The following is a 19,469-nucleotide window of genomic DNA, read 5'->3' as shown; positions in this document are numbered from 1 at the left end:
ACAATCACGATATTTGCATAACCTCACAGTTTTTCACCAACTTATTGCAGTACAGAACGCTGTATCTCGCTAAATGACATTGTTCTTTGAGGTTTCACGATGCTTGCATGCGCTTTAACGAGAATATCACATTATAGCAGTTTCGCACTTGTAACGCTACAACACGCAGTATCTAGCTTGTTCATGCCGTTTTGTGTGCTTTCACAATATTTCACCTATCGCAGTTTAATACTCGCAATAAAACAACACTATCTCGTTAGATGACGTCGTTTTTGGTAGTTTCACGACGCTACCTAGCTTAAACTAACCTAACCTAACCTAACCTTCGCACTTCTATTGTTATAAAACGTTTTACTCGCAACTTTACAATGTTTTCTACGAGATTACGACGGTTTCATGCGCTTTCACATTAGATATTGTAGTTCCCGACTTGTAATGTGGAAAAACACTACATCTCACTAAGTGACATTGTTTAATGCGGTTTTACAACGGTTGATATCTCAACCTAACCTAACATTCGCACTTGTATCTAAATACGCTCAATTACACTGTTTCGTTCACAATTACGATATTTGCTTGACCTCACAGTTTCTCACCAACTTATTACAGTACAGAACGCTGTATCTCGCTAAATGACATCGTTCTTTAATGTTTCACGATACTTGCATGCGCTTTAACGAGAATATCACAATAAAGCAGTTTCGCACTTGTAACGGCACAAGACGCAGTATCTGGCTAGTTCATGCCATTTTGTGTGCTTTCCCAATATTTCACCTATCGCAGTTTTGTACTCGCAATAAAACATTACTATCTCGTTAGATGACATCGTTTTTGGTGGTTTCACGACGCTACCTAGCTCAAACTAACCTAACCTTCGCACTTCTATCGTTAGAAAACGTTTTATTCGCTACTTTACAATGTTTTCTACAAGATTACGACGGTTTCATGCGCTTTCACATTAGATATCGCAGTTCCCGACTTGTAATGGTGAAAAACACAGCATCTCACTAAGTGACATTGTTTAATGCGGATTTAGCGCGGTTCATATCTTAACCTAACCTAACCCAACCTAACCTAACCTTACCTAACCCAACCTAACCTAACCTAACCTAACCTAACCAAACCTTACCTAACATACCCTAACCTAACCTAACCTAACCCAACCAAACCTAACCTAACCTAACCTAACCTAACGTCCCCTAACCTAACCTAACCTAACCTAACCTAACCTAACATAACCTAACGACGTTTGCAAGCACTTTCACATTAGATATCGCAGTTCCCGACTTGTAATGGTGAAAAACACTGCATCTCACTAAGTGACATTGTTTAATGTGGTTTTACGACGGTTCATATATTAACCTAACCTAACCTTCGCACTTGTATTGAAAAACGCTCTATTACACTGTTTCGTTCACAATTACAATATTTGCATAACCTCACAGTTTTTCACCACCTTATTGCAGTACAGAACGCTGTATATCGCTAAATGACATCATTCTTTAAGGTTTCACGATGCTTGCATGCGCTTTAACGAGAATATCACAACATAGCAGTTTCGCACTTGTAACGGTACAACACGCAGTATTTGGCTTGTTCATGCCGTTTTGTGTGCTTTCACAACATTTCACCTATTGCAGTTTCGTACATGAAATAAAACAATTATATCTCGTTAGATGTCCTTTTTGGTGGTTTCACGACGCTACCTAGCTTAAACTAACATAATTCAACCTAACATAACCTTCGCACTTCTATCGTTAGAAAACGTTTTACTCGCTACTTTACAATGCTCTCTACAACATTACGACGGTTTCATGCGCTTTCACATTAGATATCGCAGTTCCCGACTTGTAATGGTGAAAAACACTGCATCTCACAAAGTGACATTGTTTAATGCGGTTTTACGACGGTTCATATCTTGACCTAACCTAACATTCGCGCTTGTATCTCAAAACGCTCTATTACACTGTTTCGTACACAGTTACGAAATTTGCATGACCTCACAGTTTTTCACCAACTTATTACAGTACAGAACGCTGTCTCTCGCTAAATGACATCCTTCTTTAAGGTTTCACGATGCTTGCATGCGCTTTACCGAGAATATCACAACATAGCAGTTTCGCACTTGTAACGGTACAACACGCAGTATTTGGCTTGTTCATGCCGTTTTGTGTGCTTTCACAACATTTTACCTATCGCAGTTTCGTACTCGCAATAAAACAACACTATCTCGTTAGATGACGTCGTTTTTGGTGGTTTCACGATGCTACCTAGCTTAAACTTACATAACTCAACCTAACATAAACTTCGCACTTCTATCGTTAAAAAACGTTTTACTCGCTACTTTACATTGCTTTCTACAACATTACGATGGTTTCAAGCACTTTCACTTTAGATATCGCAGTTCCCAACTTGTAAAGGTGAAAAACACTGCATCTCACTAAGTGACATTGTTTAATGCGGTTTTACGACGGTTCATACTTTAACCTAACGTAACCTAACCTAACCTAACCTAACCTTACCTAATCTAACCTAACCTAATCTAACCCAACCCAACCCAACCTAACCTAACCTAACCTAACCTAACCCAACCTAACCCAACCCATTCCAACCTAACCTAACCTAAGCTAACCTAACCTAACCTAACCACACCTAACCTAACCTAACCTAACGTAACCTAACCTAACCTAACCTATTCTAACGTAACCTAACCTTACCTGACCTAACCTAACCTAACGTAACCTAACCTAACCTAACATAACCTAACGTAACCTAACCTAACCTAACCTAACCTAACGTAACCTAACCTAACCTAACCCAACCTAACCCAACCCAACCCAACAAAACCCAACCCAACCTAACCTAACCTAACCTAACCTAACCTTACCTAACCTAACCAAATTATTCTTACCTAACCTAACCTAACCTAACGTAACCTAACCTAACGTACCCGAACGTAACCTAACCTAACCTAACCTAACCTAACCTAACCCAACCTAACCTAACCTAACCTAACCCAACTCAACCCAACCTAACCTAATCTAACCTAACCTAACCTAACCTAACCAAACCTAACCTAACCTAACCTAACCTAACGACGGTTGCAAGCGCTTTCACATTAGATATCGCAGTTCCCGACTTGTAATGGTGAGAAACACTGCATCTCACTAAGTGACATTGTTTAAGGCGGTTTTACGACGGTTCATATCTTAACCTAACCTAACATTCGCACTTGTATCTAAAAACGCTCTATTACACTGTTTCGTTCACAATTACGATATTTGCATAACCTCACAGTTTTTCACCAACTTATTGCAGTACAGAACGCTGTATCTCGCTAAATGACATTGTTCTTTGAGGTTTCACGATGCTTGCTGCGCTTTAACGAGAATATCACATTATAGCAGTTTCGCACTTGTAACGCTACAACACGCAGTATCTAGCTTGTTCATGCCGTTTAGTGTGCTTTCACAATATTTCACCTATCGCAGTTTAATACTCGAAATAAAACAACACTATCTCGTTAGATGACGTCGTTTTTGGTAGTTTCACGACGCTACCTTGCTTAAACTAACCTAACCTAACCTAACCTTCGCACTTCTATCGTTATAAAACGTTTTACTCGCAACTTTGCAATGTTTTCTACAAGATTACGACGGTTTCATGCGCTTTCACATTAGATATCGTAGTTCCCGACTTGTAATGTTGAAAAACACTACATCTCGCTAAGTGACATTGTTTAATGCGGTTTTACGATGGTTGATATCTCAACCTAACCTAACATTCGCACTTGTATCTAAATACGCTCAATTACACTGTTTCGTTCACAATTACCATATTTGCTTGACCTCACAGTTTCTCACCAACGTATTACAGTACAGAACGCTGTATCTCGCTAAATGACATCGTTCTTTAAGGTTTCACGCTACTTGCATGCGCTTTAACGAGAATATCACAATAAAGCAGTTTCGCACTTGTAACGGCACAAGACGCAGTATCTGGCTAGTTCATGCCATTTTGTGTGCTTTCCCAATATTTCACCTATCGCAGTTTTGTACTCGCAATAAAACATCACTATCTCGTTAGATGACATCGTTTTTGGTGGTTTCACGACGCTACCTAGCTCAAACTAACCTAACTTTCGCACTTCTATCGTTAGAAAACGTTTTATTCGCTACTTTACAATGTTTTCTACAAGATTACGACGGTTTCCTGCGCTTTCACATTAGATATCGCAGTTCCCGACTTGTAATGGTGAAAAACACAGCATCTCACTAAGTGACATTGTTTAATGCGGATTTAGCGCGGTTCATATCTTGACCTAACCTAACCTAACCTAACCTAACCTAACCAAACCTTACCTAACATACCCTAACCTAACCAAACCTAACCTAACCAAACCTAACCTAACCTAACCTAACGTAACCTAACCTAACCTAACCTAACCTAATATAAACTAACGACGTTTGCAAGCGCTTTCACATTAGATATCGGAGTTCCCAACTTGTAATGATGAAAAACACTACATCTCACTAAGTGACATTGTTTAATGTGGTTTTACGACGGTTCATATCTTAACCTAACCTAACATTCGCACTTGTATCTAAAAACGCTCTATTACACTGTTTTGTTCACAATTACGATATTTGCATAACCTCACAGTTTTTCACCAACTTATTGCAGTACAGAACGCTGTATCTCGCTAAATGACATTGTTCTTTAAGGTTTCACGATGCTTGCATGCGCTTTAACGAGAATATCACAATATAGCCGTTTCGCACTTGTAACGCTAGAACACGCAGTATTTGGCTTGTTCATGCCGTTTTGTGTGATTTCACAACATTTCACCTATCGCAGTTTAATACTCGCAATAAAACAACACTATCTCGTTAGATGACGTCGTTTTTGGTAGTTTCACGACGCTACCTAGCTTAAACTAACCTATCCTAACCTAACCTTCACACTTCTATCGTTAGAAAACGTTTTACTCGCAACTTTACAATGTTTTCTACAAGATTACGACGGTTTCATGCGCTTTCACATTAGATATCGTAGTTCCCGACTTGTAATGTTGAAAAACACTACATCTCACTAAGTGACATTGTTTAATGCGGTTTTACGACGGTTCATACCTTAACCTAACGTAACCTAACCTAACCTAACCTAACCCAACCCAACCCAACCTAACCTAACCTAACCTAACCTTAACTAACCTAACCCAACCTAACCTAACCTAACCTAACCTAACCCAACTCAACCCAACCTAACCTAATCTAACCTAACCTAACCTAACCTAACCTAACCTAACCTAACGACGGTTGCAAGCGCTTTCACATTAGATATCGCAGTTCCCGACTTGTAATGGTGAAAAACACTGCATCTCACTAAGTGACATTGTTTAATGTGGTTTTACGACGGTTCATATCTTAACCTAACCTAACATTCGCACTTGTATCTAAAAACGCTCTATTACACTGTTTTGTTCACAATTACGATATTTGCATACCCTCACAGTTTTTCACCAACTTATTGCAGTACAGAACGCTGTATCTCGCTAAATGACATTGTTCTTTAAGGTTTCACGATGCTTGCATGCGCTTTACCGAGAATATCACAACATAGCAGTTTCGCACTTGTAACGGTACAACACGCAGTATTTGGCTTGTTCATGCCGTTTTGTGTGCTTTCACAACATTTTACCTATCGCAGTTTCGTACTCGCAATAAAACAACACTATCTCGTTAGATGACGTCGTTTTTGGTGGTTTCACGATGCTACCTAGCTTAAACTAACATAACCCAACCTAACATAACCTTCGTACTTCTATCGTTAGAAAACGTTTTACTCGCTACTTTACATTGCTTTCTACAACATTACGACGGTTTCAAGCGCTTTCACATTAGATATCGCAGTTCCCAACTTGTAAAGGTGAAAAACACTGCATCTCACTAAGTGACATTGTTTAATGCGGTTTTACGACAGTTCATACTTTAACCTAACGTAACCTAACCTAACCTAACCTAACCTAACCTTACCTTATCTAACCTAACCTAACCTAACCCAACCCAACCCAACCTAACCTAACCTAACCTAACCTAAACTAACCTAACCCAACCTAACCTAACCTAACCTAACCCAACCTAACCCAACCAAACCCAACCTAACCTAACCTAAGCTAACCTAACCTAACCTAACCAAACCTAACCTAACCTAACCTAACCTAACGTAACCTAACCTAACCTAACCTACTATAACGTAACCTAACCTTACCTGACCTAACCTAACCTAACGTAACCTAACATAACCTAACGTAACCTAACCTAACCTAACCTAACGTAACCTAACCTAACCTAACCCAACCTAACCCAACCCAACCCAACCCAACAAAACCCAACCCAACCTAACCTAACCTAACCTAACCTAACCTTACCTAACCTAACCAAATTATTCTTACCTAACCTAACCTAACCTAACGTAACCTAACCTAACGTACCCTAACGTAACCTAACCTAACCTAACCTAACCTAACCCAACCTAACCTAACCTAACCTAACCTAACCTAACCTAACCTAACCAAACCTAACCCAACCTAACCTAACCTAACCTAACCTAACCTAACCTAACGACGGTTGCAAGCGCTTTCACATTAGATATCGCAGTTCCCCACTTTTAATGGTGAAAAACACTGCATCTCACTAATTGACATTGTTTAATGCGGTTTTACGACGGTTCATATCTTAACCTAACCTAACATTCGCACTTGTATCTAAAAACGCTCTATTACACTGTTTTGTTCAAAATTACGACATTTGCATAACCTCACAGTTTTTCACCAACTTATTGCAGTACAGAACGCTGTATCTCGCTAAATGACATTGTTCTTTAAGGTTTCACGATGCTTGCATGCGCTTTAACGAGAATATCACAATATAGCAGTTTCGCACTTGTAACGGTAGAACACGCAGTATTTGGCTTGTTCATGCCGTTTTGTGTGCTTTCACAACATTTCACCTATCGCAGTTTATTACTCGCAATAAAACAACACTATCTCGTTAGATGACGTCGTTTCTGGTAGTTTCACGACGCTACGTAGCTCAAACTAACCAAACCTTCGCACTTCTATCGTTAGAAAACGTTTTATTCGCTACTTTACAATGTTTTCTACAAGATTACGACGGTTTCATGCGCTTTCACATGAGATATCGCAGTTCCTGACTTGTAATGGTGAAAAACACAGCATCTCACTGAGTGACATTGTTTAATGCGGTTTTAGCGCGGTTCATATCTTAACCTAACCTAACCTAACCTTACCTAACCCAACCTAACCCAACCTAACCTAACCTAACCTAACCAAACCTTACCTAACATAACCTAACCTAACCTAACCTAACCAAACCTAACCTAACCTAACCTAACTTAACCTAACCTAACCTAACCTAACCTAACCAAACCTAACCTAACCTAACCTAACGTAACCTTACCTAACCTAACTTAACCTACCCTAACCCAACCCAACCCAACCTAACCTAACCTAACCTAACCTAAACTAACCTAACCCAACCTAACCTAACCTAACCTAACCCAACCTAACCCAACCCAACCCAACCTAACCTAACCTAAGCTAACCTAACCTAACCTAACCTAACCAAACCTAACCTAACCTAACTTAACGTAACCTAACCTAACCTAACCTATTCTAACGTAACCTAACCTTACCTGACCTAACCTAACCTAACGTAACCTAACCTAACCTAACATAACCTAACGTAACCTAACCTAACCTAACCTAACGTAACCTAACCTAACCTAACCCAACCTAACCCAACCCAACCCAACCCAACACAACCCAACACAACCTAACCTAACCTAACCTAACCTTACCTAACCTAACCAAATTATTCTTACCTAACCTAACCTAACCTAACCTAACGTAACCTAACCTAACGTACCCTAACGTAACCTAACCTAACCTAACCTAACCTAACCCAACTCAACCCAACCTAACCTAATCTATCCTAACCTAACCTAACCTAACCAAACCTAACCTAACCTAACCTAACCTAACCTAACCTAACGACGGTTGCAAGCGCTTTCACATTAGATATCGCAGTTCCCGACTTGTAATGGTGAGAAACACTGCATCTCACTAAGTGACATTGTTTAATGCGGTTTTACGACGGTTCATATCTTAACCTAAACCTAACATTCGCACTTGTATCTCAAAACGCTCTATTACACTGTTTCGTTCACAATTATGATATTTGCATGACCTCACAGTTTTTCACCAACTTATTACAGTACAGAACGCTGTATCTCGCTAAATGACATTGTTCTTTGAGGTTTCACGATGCTTGCATGCGCTTTAACGAGAATATCACATTATAGCAGTTTCGCACTTGTAACGATACAACACGCAGTATCTAGCTTGTTCATGCCGTTTTGTGTGCTTTCACAATATTTCACCTATCGCAGTTTAATACTCGCAATAAAACAACACTATCTCGTTAGATGACGTCGTTTTTGTTAGTTTCACGACGCTACCTAGCTTAAACTAACCTAACCTAACCTAACCTTCGCACTTCTATCGTTAGAAAACGTTTTACTCGCAACTTTACAATGTTTTCTACAAGATTACGACGGTTTCATGCGCTTTCACATTAGATATCGTAGTTCCCGACTTGTAATGTTGAAAAACACTACATCTCATTAAGTGACATTGTTTATGCGGTTTTACGACGGTTGATATCTCAACCTAACCTAACATTCGCGCTTGTATCTCAAAACGCTCTATTACACTGTTTCGTTCACAATTATGATATTTGCATGACCTCACAGTTTTTCACCAACTTATTACAGTACAGAACGCTGTATCTCGCTAAATGACATTGTTCTTTGAGGTTTCACGATGCTTGCATGCGCTTTAACGAGAATATCACATTATAGCAGTTTCGCACTTGTAACGATACAACACGCAGTATCTAGCTTGTTCATGCCGTTTTGTGTGCTTTCACAATATTTCACCTATCGCAGTTTAATACTCGCAATAAAACAACACTATCTCGTTAGATGACGTCGTTTTTGTTAGTTTCACGACGCTACCTAGCTTAAACTAACATAACTCAACCTAACATAACCTTCGCACTTCTATCGTTAGAAAACGTTTTACTCGCTACTTTACAATGCTCTCTACAACATTACGACGGTTTCATGCGCTTTCACATTAGATATCGCAGTTCCTGACTTGTAATGGTGGAAAACACTGCATCTCACAAAGTGACATTGTTTAATGCGGTTTTACGACGGTTCATATCTTAACCTAACCTAACATTCGCGCTTATATCTCAAAACGCTCTATTACACTGTTTCGTTCACAGTTACGATATTTGCTTGACCTCAAAGTTTTTCACCAACTTATTACAGTACAGAACGCTGTCTCTCGCTAGATGACATCATTTTTTAAGGTTTCACGATGCTTGCATGCGCTTTAACGAGAATATCACAATATAGCAGTTTCGCACTTGTGACGGTAGAACACGCAGTATTTGGCTTGTTCATGCCGTTTTGTGAGCTTTCACAACATTTTACCTATCTCAGTTTCGTACTCGCAATAAAACAACACTATCTCGTTAGATGACGTCGTTTTTGGTGGTTTCACGACGCTACCTAGCTTAAACTAACATAACTCAACCTAACATAACCTTCGCACTTCTATCGTTAGAAAACGTTTTACTCGCTACTTTACATTGCTTTCTACAACATTACGACGGTTTCAAGCGCTTTCACATTAGATATCGCAGTTCCCAACTTGTAAAGGTGAAAAACACTGCATCTCACTAAGTGACATTGTTTAATGCGGTTTTACGACGGTTCATACCTTAACCTAACGTAACCTAACCTAACCTAACCTAACCTAACCCAACCCAACCCAACCTAACCTAACCTAAACTAACCTAACCAAACCTAACCTTACCTAACCTAACCAAATTATCCTTACCTACCTAACCTAACCTAACGTAACCTAACCTAACGTAACCTAACGTAACCTAACCTAACCTAACGTAGCCTAACCTAACCTAACCTAACCCAACCTAACCTAACCTAACCTAGCCTAACCCAACTCAACCCAACCTAACCTAATCTAACCTAACCTAACCTACCCTAACCAAACCAAACCTAACCTAACCTAACCTAACCTAACGACGGTTGCAAGCGCTTTCACATTAGATATCGCAGTTCCCGACTTGTAATGGTGAGAAACACTGCATCTCACTAAGTGACATTGTTTAATGCGGTTTTACGACGGTTCATATCTTAACCTAACTTAACATTCGCGCTCGTATCTAAAAACGCTCTATTACACTGTTTCGTTCACAATTACGATATTTGCATAACCTCACAGTTTTTCACCAACTTATTGCAGTACAGAACGCTGTATTTCGCTAAATGACATTGTTCTTTAAGGTTTCACGATGCTTGCATGCGCTTTAACGAGAATATCTCATTATAGCAGTTTCGCACTTGTAACGGTACAACACGCAGTATTTGGCTTGTTCATGCCGTTTTGTGAGCTTTCCCAACATTTTACCTATCGCAGTTTCGTACTCGCAATAAAACAACACTATCTCGTTAGATGACGTCGTTTTTGGTGGTTTCACGACGCTACCTAGCTTAAACTAACATAACCTAACATAACCTTCGCACTTCTATCGTTAGAAAGCGTTTTACTCGCTACTTTACATTGCTTTCTACAACATTACGACGGTTTCAAGCGCTTTCACATTAGATATCGCAGTTCCCAACTTGTAAAGGTGAAAAGCACTGCATCTCGCTAAGTGACATTGTTTAATGCGGTTTTACGACGGTTCATACCTTAACCTAACGTAACCTAACCTAACCTCACCTAACCTAACCTTACCTAACCTAACCTAACCTAACCAAACCCAACCCAACCTAACCTAACCTAACCTAACCTAAACTAACCAAACCCAACCTAACCTAACCTAACCTAACCTAACCTAACCCAACCTAACCCAACCCAACCCAACCTAACCTAGCCTAAGCTAACCTAACCTAAACTAACCAAACCTAACCTAACCTAACCTAACGTAACCTAACCTATTCTAACGTAACCTGGCCTTACCTGACCTAACCTAACCTAACGAAACCTAACCTAACCTAACATAACCTAACGTAACCTAACGTAACCTAACCTAACCTAACCTAACGTAACCTAACCTAACCTAACCCAACCTAACCCAACCCAACCCAACCCAACCCAACCTAACCTAACCTAACCTAACCTTACGTAACCTAACCAAATTATCCTTACCTAACCTAACCTAACCTAACGTACCCTAACCTAACGTAACCTAACGTAACCTAACCTAACCTAACGTAGCCTAACCTAACCTAACCTAACCCAACCTAACCTAACCTAACCTAACCTAACCCAACTCAACCCAACCTAACCTAATCTAACCTAACCTAACCTACCCTAACCAAACCAAACCTAACCTAACCTAACCTTACCTAACGACGGTTGCAAGCGCTTTCACATTAGATATCGCAGTTCCCGACTTGTAATGGTGAGAAACACTGCATCTCACTAAGTGACATTGTTTAATGCGGTTTTACGACGGTTCATATCTTAACCTAACCTAACATTCGCGCTCGTATCTCAAAACGCTCTATTACACTGTTTCGTTCACAATTACGATATTTGCATAACCTCACAGTTTTTCACCAACTTATTGCAGTACAGAACGCTGTATTTCGCTAAATGACATTGTTCTTTAAGGTTTCACGATGCTTGCATGCGCTTTAACGAGAATATCTCATTATAGCAGTTTCGCACTTGTAACGGTACAACACGCAGTATCTGGCTTGTTCATGCCGTTTTGTGTGCTTTCACAATATTTCACCTATCGCAGTTTCGTAGTCGCAATAAAACAACACCATCTCGTTAGATGACGTCGTTTCTGGTGGTTTCACGACGCTACCTAGCCTAAACTAACCTAACCTAACCTAACCTTCGCACTTCTATCGTTAGAAAACGTTTTACTCGCTACTTTACATTGCTTTCTACAACATTACGACGGTTTCAAGCGCTTTCACATTAGATATCGCAGTTCCCAACTTGTAATGGTGAAAAACACTGCATCTCACTAAGTGACATTGTTTAATGCGGTTTTACGACGGTTCATACCTTAACCTAACCTAACCTAACCTAACCTTACCTAACCTAACCCAACCAAACCCAACCTAACCTAACCTAACCTAACCTAAACTAACCTAACCCAACCTAACCTAACCTAACCTAACCTAACACAACCTAACCCAACCCAACCCAACCTTACCTAACCTAAGCTAACCTAACCTAACCTAACCAAACCTAACCTAACCTAACCTAACGTAAACTAACCTAACCTAACCTATTCTAACGTAACCTGTCCTTACCTGACCTAACCTAACCTAACGTAACCTAACCTAACCTAACATAACCTAACGTAACCTAACCTAACCTAACCTAACGTAACCTAACCTAACCTAACCCAACCTAACCCAACCCAACCCAACCCAACAAAACCCAACACAACCTAACCTAACCTAACCTAACCATACCTAACCTAACCAAATTATCCTTACCTAACCTAACCTAACCTAACGTAACCTAACCTAACGTAACCTAACGTAACCTAACCTAACCTAACGTAGCCTAACCTAACCTAACCTAACCCAACCTAACCTAACCTAACCTAACCTAACCCAACTCAACCCAACCTAACCTAATCTAACCTAACCTAACCTACCCTAACCAAACCTAACCTAACCTAACCTAACCTAACGACGGTTGCAAGCGCTTTCACATTAGATATCGCAGTTCCCGACTTGTAATGGTGAGAAACACTGCATCTCACTAAGTGACATTGTTTAATGCGGTTTTACGACGGTTCATATCTTACCCTAACCTAACATTTGCACTTGTATCTCAAAACGCTCTATTACACTGTTTCGTTCACAATTATGATATTTGCATGACCTCACAGTTTTTCACCAACTTATTGCAGTACAGAACGCTGTATCTCGCTAAATGACATCGTTCTTTAAGGTTTCACGATGCTTGCATGCGCTTTAACGAGAATATCACATAGCAGTTTCGCACTTGTAACGGTACAACACGCAGTATCTGGCTTGTTCATGCCGTTTTGTGTACTTTCACAACATTTCACCTATCGCAGTTTCGTACATGCAACAAAACAACACTATCTCGTTAGATGACGTCCTTTTTGGTGGTCTCACGACGCTACATAGCTTAAACTAACATATTTCAACCTAATATAACCTTCGCACTTCTATCGTTAGAAAACGTTTTACTCGCTACTTTACAATGCTCTCTACAACATTACGACAGTTTCATGCGCTTTCACAATAGATATCGCAGTTCCCGACTTGTAATGGCGAAAAACACTGCATCTCACAAAGTGACATTGTTTAGTGCGGTTTTACAACGGTTCATATCTTAACCTAACCTAACATTCGCACTTGTATCTCAAAACACTCTATTACACTGTTTCGTTCACAGTTACGATATTTGCATGACCTCACAGTTTTTCACCAACTTATTGCAGTACAGAACGCTGTATCTCGCTAAATGACATCGTTCTTTAAGGTTTCACGATGCTTGCATGCGCTTTAACGAGAATATCACATTATAGCAGTTTCGCACTTGTAACGGTACAACACGCAGTATCTGGCTTGTTCATGCCGTTTTGTGTACTTTCACAACATTTCACCTATTGCAGTTTCGTACATGCAATAAAACAACACTATCTCGTTAGATGACGTCCTTTTTGGTGGTCTCACGACGCTACATAGCTTAAACTAACATAACTCAACCTAATATAACCTTCGCAGTTCTATCGTTAGAAAACGTTTTACTCGCTACTTTACAATGCTCTCTACAACATTACGACAGTTTCATGCGCTTTCACAATAGATATCGCAGTTCCCGACTTGTAATGGTGAAAAACACTGCATCTCACTTAGTGACATTGTTTCATGCAGTTTTACGACGGTTCATATCTTAACCTAACCTAACGTTCGCACTTGTATCTTAAAACGCTCTATTACACTGTTTCGTTCACATTTAAGATATTTGCATGACCTCACAGTTTTTCTCCAACGTATTACAGTACAGAACGCTGTATATCGCTAAATGACATCATTCTTTAAGGTTTCACGATACTTGCATGCGCTCTAACGAGAATATCACAATAAAGCAGTTTTGCACTTGTAACGGCACAAGACGCAGTATCTGGCTAGTTCATGCCATTTTGTGTGCTTTCACAATATTTCACCTATCGCAGTTTCGTACTCGCAATAAAACAACACTATCTCGTTAGATGACATCGTTTTTGGTGGTTTCACGACGCTACGTAGCTCAAACTAACCTAACCTTCGCACTTCTATCGTTAGAAAACGTTTTATTCGCTACTTTACAATGTTTTCTACAAGATTACGACGTTTTCATGCGCTTTCACAATAGATATCGCAGTTCCCAGCTTGTAATGGTGAAAAACACTGCATCTCACTAAGTGACATTGTTTAATGTGGTTTTACGACGGTTTATTTATTTATTTATTTATTTATTTATTTATTAAAGGTACTTTCAAGGCCCGAAGGCACTACAGAAAGGAGTGGTTTGAACAATCGTAAGTGCAGTTAAAAAGTTAAAAAAAAAAAAAAAAAAAAAAACAGAAAACAGGAAAAAAAAGAAAAATTCTACAGGGCATCATGTATGGCGAGCTTGAAGTCTTTTTGGTCCGTTATACAGGCGATGGAGGCGGGAAGGTGGTTCCAGGCGGCGCTTGTCCTTGGCACGAATGAATCATTATATAGTCTGGTGCGACAGGATGGTAGGCCCACCTTAAAGCGATGATCCATCCTTGGTGATATGAAGCGAGGTGGATGAAACAGGGCGTCCTTCAAATGGCTGTTATAATGATAGATTTTGTGAAAAAGGTTAAGGCGAGACAATGTGCGGCGCAATGAAAGATCAGGCAAGTTTAGGGTGCTCTTCATGGATGTGACACTGGAATGACGTGAATAATTCGATAAAATGAAACGTGCTGCGCGATTCTGAGTGGTTTCGAGAGATTGAATGAGAATGGCATGAGTTGGGTCCCATATGGCGCATGCGTACTCTAATTTTGGTCTGACCAATGTTTTATACAGTGTTAACTTGAGTGACGATGGCGCAGAGGAAAAGTTACGGCGCAGATAACCAAGCATGCGGTTAGCGTTGTTAATCACATATTCTGTGTGTTTATTCCAGGAAAGATTAGAAGATATGTGAACACCAAGGTATTTGTAATTGTCAACAGATGGTAATGGAATGTTATTGAGGGAATAAGTACGCGGACAGTGGGTGGTAGTGCGACGTGAAACTTGCATGCTCTTGCATTTAGATATGTTAAGTGTCATGAACCATGTGTTACACCATGCGAATATGCTATCTAGGTCGCGTTGAAGGTTAAGGTGATCGACATGACTGGTTATTTTCTGGTAGAGGACGCAGTCGTCTGCAAAGAGTCGGACAGTAGAAGAAGAAACACAAGAAGGAAGATTATTAATGTAAATTAAGAAAAGGAGTGGCCCTAAAACGGACCCTTGCGGTACACCAGATGATACTGCGGAATTAGGTGAACAAAAATTATTAGCTGTCACGTACTGGCTGCGGTTAGAGAGGAATTCTTTAATCCATGTAAGTACATTGGGGTCGATGTTAAGCTGAGTAAGTTTGAAAATGATTAGTGCGTGTGAAACGGAGTCAAATGCTTTAGCGAAATCTAAGTATATGCAGTCAGTATCAAATTCAAGATCTGCGTTAATAAACAAGTCGTTAGTAAAACACAGCAACTGTGTTTCGCATGAAACTGTCTTACGGAAGCCATGCTGATAAATGCTAAAGAAGGAATTAGATTCAAGGAATTCAATGAGGTGCGAGTATATGACATGCTCTAAGATTTTCACTGGAATGGATGTTAACGATATGGGACGGTAGTTATTGGGGGAATGTACATCACCAGATTTATGCACAGGGACCACCTTCCCAGTCTTCCAGTCAGATGGCAGTGTGGACGTCTGTAATGACTGTTCAAAAAGTTTTGACAATATTAAAGAAGAATAGACTTGAGTACACTTCAACATTTTTGACGAAATGCAATCTGGACCAGCTGATGATGACACTGTCAAGTTTCCAACAAGTTTTTCGACACCAACTGCATCAATGATAATAGGGTCCATTGGCAAGAAATCGGTGCTTGTTAACTGTGGAAATATAGTTGGGATGCTGTTCTGAAAGTGTGCAGCAAATACATTACTCAGAACGTTGCAGCACTCGCTAAGAGCGACTGGGACATCAGACTGTATTAATTGGATATGTCGCGTTGTAGTTCCGCTAATGATGCTCCAAAACTTACGTGGATTAGAGCGCAGCAGCGAAGGAAGAGTTACATCGAAAAATACTTTTTTGGCTTTCGAAAGCGCAGTACAGAATTCTCTGTTAAATGTCTGATAAAAAGACCAATGGTCTGTTCTGGCTGTTGATTTGGCGCGTCTGAATAGCCGCTTCTTTTTATTGCGCATGCGTTTCAACGTGTTATTGAACCACGGAGAACGAGGATTCGATGAAACTTTTCTCTTAGGTACAAATCGGTCAATTAGGGCTAGCAGTTTGTTCTTATAGTCTAGCCAGTTCTGTTCAACAGATCGCTGCTCAAAACCAGCAAAGAATAGGTCAACAAAAGATTGTAACTCTGTATTCATTCCATGAAAGTCCGCTTTGCTATAGTCTTGGATAATTTTTGTTCTTTTCTTGATGGAAACCCGTGCTTTTATTGTGAAGTGGATTATGCAATGGTCGCTAATTCCCGGTAGATGAGTGAAGGGTGAAGCTAGGTCAGGTGTACTGGTAAGTACTAGATCTAATACGCTAGCGGAAGTGGGAGTAACGCGAGTAGGAAAGTCAACAAGCTGGGTAAAGTTGAAGTCGTGACAAAAATTCAAAAATTCCCTACTTTCACCTGAGTTGTGCTTTAAGGTAACCGGGTCTCTTTCCCACATGATGTCGGGAAAGTTGAAATCGCCAAGAATGAACAAAGGTGATCTCGGGTATCTGACGAACAGCTGATTGACAACATCATGCAAGTCATTGCAAAAGGATGATGATGCAGTTGGTGATCGATAGCAAATACAAAATATTATTTCGCGAGAATCAATGAGCACGCGGACACAAACAAGTTCAAGTGAAGACATAACAGGAATAATATGAGAGGCAAGATTATCGGCAACCGCCAGCAGAACACCCCCACCAGACCGGTAATCGCGGTCGCATCGGTAAAATTTGTAGTGCTTCTCACAATCCAATATTTCTTCATTTCTTACTTTTGTAGAAAGCCAAGTCTCTGTCAGACCAACAATATCAGCGGAACAGGAATCAATAGCAGAAGACAGTTCGACGCGTTTATTCAGGACGCTGCGCACATTAGAAAAGAAAAAAGAAGCGTTTCCTGCGCAGCAACGAGACGGGCGTAGCTATGAGGTGCTAGAAGTGTCAGCACGTGCAGGTAGAGAGGGTTCTTTGTCCTTAGCTTGGGGTGAATTGATTTCGCGAACGCTGTCGCTTTCTGCGCAGTAAACGTAAGTTTTCTTGTTCATGACCAGTTTGTTAACGCGTAGCAAATACGGTTGCCCGGCTGCCTTAGCAAATTCCATTAATTTCTTCCTTGAATTTCGCGTGCTTTTGCAAAAATCTTCGCTAGCTGATACACCAGTTCCTTTGAATTTTTGTCTCTGCATCAGGATAGCATCTCTAACCTTAAATGACGAAAATTTGACGATAATTGGCCGAGCTTTTTTAGCGGCGTAACTTCCTAACCTATGTGCTCGGGAAACTTCGGAGTCAGAAATGTGCATGTCAAGGTGTCGGGAGAGTAGATCACGAACATGGCCTTCAGACTGAGCCCACGTCTCATTAGGGCTGTCCGATATACCAAAAAACAATACGTTCTCTCGTCTGGACCTGTCTTCAAGATCGTCCAGTCGGGCACTGAGTGTCTGGCCTTGCACCTTGACAGTTTCAGCGATTAGACGTGGCACATCACTGACTACTGCAGAACCGTCGCATGACTCGACGAAAGCTTCCACCGCCGACAACCTTTCCGTTAAATCAGCAACAGTTTGCGCTAATGCCTCCTGTTTAGTCTTTAGGTCGGCAAGAGCTTCCATTAGCTCATCGTGACGGTGATCACCTTTTTCAGATAGCTTAGCGATCGCGTCTAGTATTTCTTTGTTAGTATTTGCAGGGCCAGGGTTTAGTTCAACGTCTCCACAACATAGTAGAAGCTTTGTGACATGCACGCATTCGCACACACATTCAAATATGACACTTGGGCACGGTAGGAGCAGCAGACAGACGTTACTGGTTCGCTTACAGTAGAGAGAAGGAGGTTTACTGACCTGCACAAAAAGCAAAATCGGATTTCTGAGCGACCGCATCGTTGCCGCTCCACCGTGCCCACTGAAGGAACAGGAGAATTCCGTGGTCTTTATATGCTCTTGCGTCGCTGCAGTCGCCCGCAGTGTTGTGGACCAGGTGACGATGGAAAGGATGCCACCGTCAGATAGTGGCAGATGACGCAGGGGCGTGTTCATCCAGATCGGGGCCGCCAGCAACACCGGTGAAGAGTAGTTGGCACGCGCTGGATTCGCACGCGATGGTAATGTTCCAAACCAGGCGACTAACTGCACAAAAAGCAAAATCGGATTTCTGAGCGACCGCATCGTTGCCGCTCCACCGTGCCCACTGAAGGAACAGGAGAATTCCGTGGTCTTTATATGCTCTTGCGTCGCTGCAGTCGCCCGCAGTGTTGTGGACCAGGTGACGATGGAAAGGATGCCACCGTCAGATAGTGGCAGATGACGCAGGGGCGTGTTCATCCAGATCGGGGCCGCCAGCAACACCGGTGAAGAGTAGTTGGCACGCGCTGGATTCGCACGCGATGGTAATGTTCCAAACCAGGCGACTAACTGCACAAAAAGCAAAATCGGATTTCTGAGCGACCGCATCGTTGCCGCTCCACCGTGCCCACTCATACACCGTGCCCACTCATACATACATCACGGTTCATACATTAACCTAACCTAACCTAACCTAACCTAACCTAACCTAACCAAACCCAACCCAACCTAACCTAACCTAACCTAAACTAACCTAACCCAACCTAACCTAACCTAACATAACCTAACCCAACCTAACCCAACCCAACCCAACCTTACCTAACCTAAGCTAACCTAACCTAACCTAACCTAACCTAACGTAACCTAACCTAACCTAACCTATTCTAACGTAACCTGTCCTTACCTGACCTAACCTAACCTAACGTAACCTAACCTAACCTAACATAACC

General features: G+C 41.0%; 1 protein-coding gene across 1 annotated transcript; it reads right to left on the bottom strand.

Annotated features, from left to right (window-relative positions):
• Positions 1-14,796: 14,796 nt before the first annotated feature.
• Positions 14,797-19,145, bottom strand: LOC119187649 (uncharacterized). Its single transcript, XM_037435734.2, has 3 exons — positions 18,520-19,145; positions 16,086-16,152; positions 14,797-14,992 (listed from the first exon to the last, which is right to left on the bottom strand). The coding sequence occupies exons 1-3, from the start codon at positions 19,126-19,128 to the stop codon at positions 14,985-14,987; spliced, it is 684 nt and encodes a 227-aa protein (XP_037291631.2). The 5' UTR covers positions 19,129-19,145; the 3' UTR covers positions 14,797-14,984.
• Between the last annotated feature and the right edge of the window lie 324 nt (positions 19,146-19,469).

Source organism: Rhipicephalus microplus, unplaced genomic scaffold (assembly GCF_043290135.1).
Source record: "Rhipicephalus microplus isolate Deutch F79 unplaced genomic scaffold, USDA_Rmic scaffold_195, whole genome shotgun sequence".
NCBI lineage: Eukaryota > Metazoa > Arthropoda > Arachnida > Ixodida > Ixodidae > Rhipicephalus > Rhipicephalus microplus.
Note: the sequence above shows the minus strand (reverse complement) of the source record. Positions and strands in the feature narration are given on the sequence as shown.